This window comes from Bos indicus, chromosome 3 (assembly GCF_029378745.1).
Source record: "Bos indicus isolate NIAB-ARS_2022 breed Sahiwal x Tharparkar chromosome 3, NIAB-ARS_B.indTharparkar_mat_pri_1.0, whole genome shotgun sequence".
Taxonomy (NCBI): Eukaryota; Metazoa; Chordata; class Mammalia; order Artiodactyla; family Bovidae; genus Bos; species Bos indicus.
The window spans coordinates 29,282,036-29,290,228 of record NC_091762.1 but is presented as its reverse complement, the minus strand read 5'-3'; the positions used below and the strand labels follow the sequence as shown (position 1 = coordinate 29,290,228).

The 8,193-nt window shown below is 40.6% G+C and overlaps 1 protein-coding gene across 2 annotated transcripts in view; it reads right to left on the bottom strand.

Annotated features, from left to right (window-relative positions):
- Nucleotides 1-8,193, bottom strand: part of TRIM33 (tripartite motif containing 33) — a 144,482-nt gene that overhangs the window by 81,818 nt on the left and 54,471 nt on the right. For both annotated transcript variants that reach the window (XM_019956764.2, XM_019956765.2), the window contains exon 2: nucleotides 199-317. In XM_019956764.2, coding sequence (XP_019812323.2) covers nucleotides 199-317 — 119 coding nt within the window. The remainder of the gene's footprint in view (nucleotides 1-198; nucleotides 318-8,193) is intronic.

The window sequence follows — 8,193 nt, the reverse complement described above, 5'->3', positions numbered from 1 at the left end:
TTTGAATTTTTAAGTGATAACTTTTAATCTCTTTTAGCCAGGTCTGAGGGTGCAGAATAAAGATACTCTTCATTTTCAAATTTAAAGACGAAACTAGGGCATAACTATCCTAATTTATGTAACAATTCAGGCATGTTTTCTTACAATGTACATTCTGATAATGAAGAAAGTAATATAAAGAAAAATTGAGAAGCATACCTGTTCTGACTTCTCATCAGAACTGCTAGGGGTTTCAGATGTATCTTTCACAAAATAATTATCCACAAGGTCTATTTGTCTGCATTCTTGGCGGCATACTGGGCACCGTATTACACCAACTACAACACAAAACAACAACATTAAGAAATATTTTCAGGAAAAAATAAGGAAATTATACACGATGCCTATATGTGAACTACTCATTCATATGTCATAGATAAGAAAAAAGAAAAAGAGCTGGGTAAAATGTTATTCCACTGAGTTATTTCATTGGGGGAAAATAACACCCATTAGGGAGGATAAAATAAGCATTAATATGCAAATAAAAAAGCTTTAAGCTGCTTCTTCATTACAACATGTGGTTGGTACTAATGGCACCGAAAGATATCCAGATCCTAATCACTGGAAAACTGTATGCCTTTATATGGCAAAGGAGATTTTGCGAGTGTAACTAAATTAAAGCTCCTGCGATGGCAACACTGTCCTGGATTCTCTGATAGGCTCTAAAATGTCATCAGTTTCAGTTCAATCGTTCAGTCATGTCTGACTCTTTGCAACCCCTTGGATCACAGCAGGCCAGGCCTCCTGTCCATCACCAACTCCTGAGGTTTACCCAATTCATGTCTATTGAGTAGGTGATATCATCCAACCATCTCATCCTCCATCGCCCCTTCTGCTCCTGCCTTCAGTCTTTCCCAGCATCATGGTCTTTTCCAGTCAGTCAGCTCTTTGCATCACGTGGCCAAAGTACTGGAGTTTCAGCTTCAACATCAGTCCTTCCACTGAAGACTCAGGATTGATCTCCTTTAAGATGGACTGTACCAGTAACGCTGAAAAAGGTTAACTTGAACAGTTCTATGAAGACCTACAAGATCTTTTGGAACTAACACCCAAAAAAGATGTCTTTTTCATTATAGGGGACTGGAATGCAAAAGTAGGAAGTCAAGAAACACCTGGAGTAACAAGCAAATTTGGCCTTGGAATACGGAATAAAGCACAGCAAAGGCTAATAGAGTTTTGCCAAGAAAACACACTGGTCATAGCAAACACCCTCTTCCAGCAACACAAGAGAAGACTCTACACATGGACATCACCAGATGGTCAACACCGAAATCAGACTGATTATATTCTTTGCAGCCAAAGATGGAGAAGCTCTATACAGTCAGCAAAAACAAGACAGGGAACTGACTGTGGCTCAGATCATGAACTGCTTATTACCAAATTCAGACTTAAATTGGAGAAAGTAGGGAAAACCACTAGACCATTCAGGTATGACCTAAATCAAATCCCTATGATTATACAGTGGAAGTGAAAATAGATTTAAGTGACTACATCTGATAGAGTGCTTGATGAACTATGGACGGAGGTTCGTGACACTGTACAGGAGACAGGGATCAAGACCATCCCCATGGAAAATAAATGCAAAAAAAGCAAGATGGCTGTTTAAGGAGGCCTTACAAATTGCTGTAAAAAAAAAAAAAAGCAAAAAGCAAAGGAAAAAAGGAAAGAAATAAGCATCTGAATGCAGAGTTCCAAAGAATAGCAAGGAGATAAGAAAGCCTTCCTCAGCGATCAATGCAAGGAAATAGAGGAAAACAACAGAATGGGAAAGACTAGAGATCTCTTCAAGAAAATTAGAGATACCAAGGGAACATTTCATGCAAAGATGGGCTCGATAAAGGACAGAAGTGGTATGGACCTAACAGAAGCAGACGATATTAAGTAGAGGTGGCAAGAATACACAGAAGAACTGTACAAAAAAGATCTTCATGACCCAGATAATCACCATGGTGTGATCACTGACCTAGAGCCAGACATCCTGGAATGTGAAGTCAAGTGGGCCTTAGAAAGCATCACTATAAACAAAGCTACTGAAGGTGATGGAATTCCAATTGAGCTATTTGAAATCCTAAAAGAAGATGAGGCTGTGAGTGCTGCACTTAATATGTCCCCAAATTTGGAAAATTCAGCAGTCAATTCAGCAGTGGTCCCAGGACTGCAAAAGATCAGTTTTCATTCCAATCCCAAAGAAAAGCAATGCCAAACAATGATCAAAATACCGCACGATGGCACTCATCTCAATGCTAGCAAAGTAATGCTCAAAATTCTCCAAACCAGGCTTCAGCCAATACATGAACAGTGAATTTCCAAATGTTCAAGCCGGTTTTAGAAAAGGCAGAGGAACCAGAGATCAAACTGCCAACATTTGCTGGATCATCGAAAAAGGAAGACAGTTCCAGAAAAACACCTATTTCTGCTTTATTGACTATGCCAAACTTTTGACTGCGTGGATCACAATAAACTGTGGAAAATTCTGAAAGAGATGGGAATACCAGACCACCTGACCTACCTCTTGAGAAACCTATATGCAGGTGAGGAAGCAACAATTAGAACTGGACATGGAACGACAGACTGGTTCCAAATAGGAAAAGGAGTATGTGAAGGCTGTATATTGTCACCCTGCTTATTTAACTTCTATGCAGAAGAAACGTTGGGCTGGAAGAAGCACAAGCTGGAATCAAGATTGCCGGGAGAAATATCAATAACCTCAGATATGCAGATGACACCACCCTTATGGCAGAAAGTGAAGAGGAACTAAAAAGCCTCTTGATGAAGGTGAAAGAGGAGAGTGAAAAAGTTGGCTTAAAACTCAACATTCAGAAAACTAAGATCATGGCATCTGGTCCCATCACACTTCATGGGAAATAGATGGGGAAACAATGTAAACAGTGTTAGACTTTATTTTGGGGGGCTCCAAAATCACTACAGACGGTGACTGCAGCCATGAAATTAAAAGACGCTAACTCCTTGGAAGGAAAGTTATGACCAACCTAGACAGCATATTCAAAACTAGAGATGTTACTTTGCCAACAAAGGTCCGTCTAGTCAAGGCTATGGTTTTTCCAGTGGTCATGTATGGATGTGAGAGTTGGACTGTGAAGAAGGCTGAGCGCCGAAGAATTGATGCTTTTGAACTGTGGTGTTAGAGAAGATTCTTGAGAGTCCCTTGGTCTGCAAGGAGATCCAACCAGTCCATTCTGAAGGAGATCAGTCCTGCCTGGGTGTTCATTGGAAGGACTAAAGTTGAAACTCCAATACTTTGGCCATCTCATGCGAAGAGTTGACTCATTGGAAAAGACCCTGATGCTGGGAGGGACTGGGGGCAGGAGAAAAAGGGGACGACAGAGGATGAGATGGCTGGATGGCATCACCAAATCGATGGACATGAGTTTGGGTGAAATCCAGGAGTTGGTGATAGACATGGAGGCCTGGGGTGCTGTGGTTCATGGGGTCGCAAAGAGTCGGACACGAATGAGTGACTGAACTCAACTGAACTGAAGATGGACTGCTTGGCTCTCCTTGCAGTCTAAGGGACTCTCAAGAATCTTCTCCAACACCACAGTTCAAAAGCATCAATTCTTTGGCACTAGGCTTTCTTTATAGTCCAACTCTCACATCCATACATGACTACTGCAAAAACCATAGCCTTGACTAGATAGAACTTTGTTGGCAAAGTAATGTCTCTGCTTTTGAATATGCTATCTAGGTTGGTCATAACTTTCCTTCCAAGGAGTAAGCGTCTTTTAATTTCATGGCTGAAGTCACCATCTGCAATGATTTTGGAGCCCCAAAAATAAAGTCAGCCACTGTTTCCACTCTTTCCCCATCTATTTGTCATGAAGTGATGGGACTAGAGGCCATGATCTTTGCTTTCTGAATGCTGAGCTTTAAGCCAATTTTTTCAGTCTCCTCTTTCACCTTCATCAAGAGGCTTTTTAGTTCTTCTTCACTTTCTGCCATAAGTGTGGTGTCATCTGCATATCTGAGGTTACTGATATTTCTCCTGGCAATCTTGATTCCAGCTTGTTCTTCTTCCAGCCCAACGTTTCTCATGATGTACTCTGCATATAAGTTAAATAAGCAGGGTGACAGTATACAGCCTTGGCGTACTCCTTTTCCTATTTAGAACCAGTCTGTTGTTCCACGTCCAGTTCTAACTGTTGCTTCCTCACCTGCGTACAGGTTTCTCAAGAGGAAGGTCAGGTGGTCTGGTATTCCCATCTCTTTCAGAATTTTCCACAGTTTATTGTGATCCACACAGTCAAAGGTTTGGCACAGTCAATAAAGCAGAAATAGATGTTTTTCTGGAACTCTCTTGCTTTTTCCATGATCCAGCAGATGTTGGCAATTTGATCTCTGGTTCCTCTGCCTTTTCTAAAACCAGCTTGAACATCTGGAAGTTCACGGTTCACGTATTACTGAAGCCTGCTTGAAGAAATTTCAGCAATACTTTGCTAGCATTGAGATGAGTGCACTTGTGTGGTGGTTTGAGCATTCTTTGGCATTGCCTTCCTTTGGAATTGGAATGAAAACTGATCTTTTCCAGTCCTTTGACCACTGCTGAGTTTCCAGATTTGCTGGCATATTGAGTGCAGCACTTTCACAGTATCTTCTTTTAGGATTTGAAATAGCTCAACTGGAATTCCATCACCTCCACTAGCTTTTTTCGTAGTGATGCTTCCTAAGGCCCACTTGGCTTCACATTCCAGGATGTCTGGCTCTAGGTGAGTGATCACGCCATCATGATTATCTGGGTCGTAAAGATCTTTTTTATACTGTTTTTCTGTGTATTCTTGCCACCTCTTCTTAGTATCTTAGGCTTCTTTAGGTCCATACCATTTCTGTCCTTTATTGAGTCCATCTTTGCATGAAATGGTCCCTTTATATCTCTACTATTCTTGAAGAGATCTCTAGTCTTTTCCCCCTCTATTGTTTTCCTCTATTTCTTTGCACTGATCACTGAGGAAGGCTTTTTTCTCTCTCCTTGCTATTCTTGGGAACTATGCATTCAGATGGGTATATCTTTCCTTTTCTCCTTTGCTTTTCTCTTCTCTTCACAGCTATTTTTAAGGCCTCCTCAGACAGCCATTTTGCTTTTTTGCATTTCTTTTTCTTGGGGATGGTCTTCAGCCCTGTCTCCTGTACAATGTCACGAACCTCCGTCTACAGTTCATCAGGCACTCTATCAGATTTAATCCCTTGAATCTATTTGTCATTTCCACTGTATAATCGTAAGGAAATTGATTTAGGTCATACCTGAATGGTCTATTGGTTTTCCCCACTTTCTTCAATTTAAGTCTGAATTTGGCAATAAGGAGTTCATAATCTGAGCCACAGTCAGCTCCTGGTCTTCTTTTTGCTGACTGTATAGAGCTCTTCATATTTGGCTGCAGAGAATATAATCAATCTGATTTCATGGCCATCTGGTGATGTCCATGTGTAGTCTTCTCTTGTGTTGTTGCAAGAGGGTGTTTGCTATGACCAGTGCATTCGCTTGGCAAAATTCTTGTTAGCCTTTGCCCTGCTTCATTCTGTACTCCAAGGCCAAATTTGCCTGTTACTTCAGGTGTTTCTTGACTTCCCACTTTTGCATTCCAGTCCCGTATAATGGAAAGTACATCTTTCTTGGGTGTTAGTTCTAAAAGGTCTTATAATCACAAGTGGTCTAACAAGAAGCAGGCAGGGAAGATTAGACTACAAGAAGAGGAGAAGGCAACTGATAATAAAAACAGAGATTAATGTGCTTTGGAGACACAGACATAAGCCAAGGAATATAGGATGCTTATATAAGCTGAAAAAAGAAAATGGATTCTCTCCTCAGAGCCTCCACAAGGATCAAGACATGCCGACACTTTGACTCTAGTCCAGTAAAACTAACTGCAAACTTTAGCCTTTAAGAACAGTAAGAGAATAAAATGTATGTTGTTCTAAAGACAAGTTTATGGCAATTCTGTTATAGTAGAAATAGAAATACACAATCTTCATCTTATAAATTCTGAGTTGATTAAGAGCGACCTGAATTCATCCTAATGTAAAATGTGGGAAGAAATATATTGAGACTTAACATGCCAGTGTTCTAGCATCTATCAGAAGAAACAAACCTGCCAAGGTAAAATGGAAGTTAAAGTTAGTTAAAAATTAGAAAACAGCAGCATAGTCAACACAACAGAGTGACTACTATATATCAGCCACAAAACTGAAAAACATAGAATGACACAATCCTTGCTTTTAAGAAAGGGCTGAAGACTAGTATCTTACAGTTTATACCATGTACAATTGTAGGAAGCACCACACAAAGACAAGGATATAAAGAGTCCAAAGGGTGGTACGTATAGGAGGTATAGCTCAGTGGTAGTGAGGGTTAGGAGGTAGGAAGAAGGAACTAGACACTCTACTTACCACTATGTCTGTCCATGTTTGCATGTTTGTGCGTGGACTCAAATGTGTGTATGTAATCCACTGCCTATTCTTTAAAATTCCTAAGATTAAAATAAGGGAAGAAATCCTGTATGTTGCAACGATAACTTTTTTTTTTTTTTTTAGGAAATTAAAAAGTCTTTGAGCCCTCCATCTTGATTTATGCTTCAGTTATGTGCCACAGTTGCTTTAAAATCTTTGATTATCAGTAGTTTTCCTAATTTGTTTAATAATCCACTTTCATCTGCTTTTTATGTTCAGTTCAGTTCAGTCGCTCAGTCACGTCCCACTCTTTGCGACTCCATGAATCACAGCACTAATCACCCAATGAATCACCTCATGAATCACAGGCCTCCCTGTCCATCACCAACTCCCGGAGTTTACTCAAACTCATGTCCATCGAGTCTGTGAGGCCATCCAGTCATCTCATCCTCTGTCATCCCCTTCTTATCCTGCCCCCAATCCCTCCCAGCATCAGGGGCTTTTCCAATGAGTCAACTCTTCGCATGAGGTGGCCAAAGTATTGGAGTTTCAGCTTTAGCATCAGTCCTTCCAGTGAACACCCAGGACTGACCTCCTTTAGGATGGACTGGTTGGATCTCCTTGTAGTCCAAGGGACTCTCAAGAGTCTTCTCCAACACCACAGTTCAAAAGCATCAATTCTTTGGCGCTCAGCTTTCTTCACAGTCCAACTCTCACATCCATACATGACCACTGGAAAAACCATAGCCTCGACTAGATGGACCTTTGTTGGCAAAGTAATGTCTCTGCTTTTGAATATGCTATCTAGGTTGGTCATAACTTTCCTTCCAAGGAGTAACTGTCCTTTAATTTCATGGCTGCAATCAATATCTGTAGTGATTTTGGAGCTCCCAAAAATAAAGTCTGACACTGTTTCCACTGTTTCCCCATCTATCTGCCATGAAGTGATGGGATCTGATGCCATGATCTTAGTTTTCTGAATGTGAGCTTTAAGCCAACCTTTTCACTCTCCTCTTTCATCTTCATCAAGAGGCTTTTTAGTTCCTCTTCACTTTCTGCCATTAGGGTGGTGTCATCTGCATATCTGAGGTTACTGATATTTCTCCCAGCAATCTCGATTCCAGCTTGTGTTTCTTCCAGCCCAACGTTTCTCATGATGTACTCTGCATAGAAGTTAAATAAGCAGGGTGACAATATACAGCCTTCACATACTCCTTTTCCTATATGGAACCAGTCTGTCGTTCCATGTCCAGTTCTAACTGTTGCTTCCTGGCCTGCATACAGGTTTCTCAAGAGGCAGGTCAGGTGGTCTGGTATTCCCATGTCTTTCAGGATTTTCCACAGTTTATTGTGATCCACACAGTCAAAGGTTTTGGTCTAGTCAATAAAGCAGAAATAGATGTTTTTCAATTTGTTAATGGTGTATTACATTGATTGATTTGCGGATATTGAAGAATCCTTGCATCCCTGGGATAAAGCCCACTTGGTCATGGTGTATGATCTTTTTAATATGTTGTTGGATTCTGATTGCTAGAATTTTGTTTAGGATTTTTGCATCTATATTCATCAGTGATATTGGCCTGTAGTTTTCTTTTTTTGTGGGATCTTTGTCAGGTTTTGGTATTAGGGTGATGGTGGCCTCACAGAATGAGTTTGGAAGTTTACCTTCCTCTGCAATTTTCTGGAAGAGTTTGAGCAGTTTAATCAATGATTATAGTAAAGCTGCAGGATATAAAATCAACACACAGAAATCCC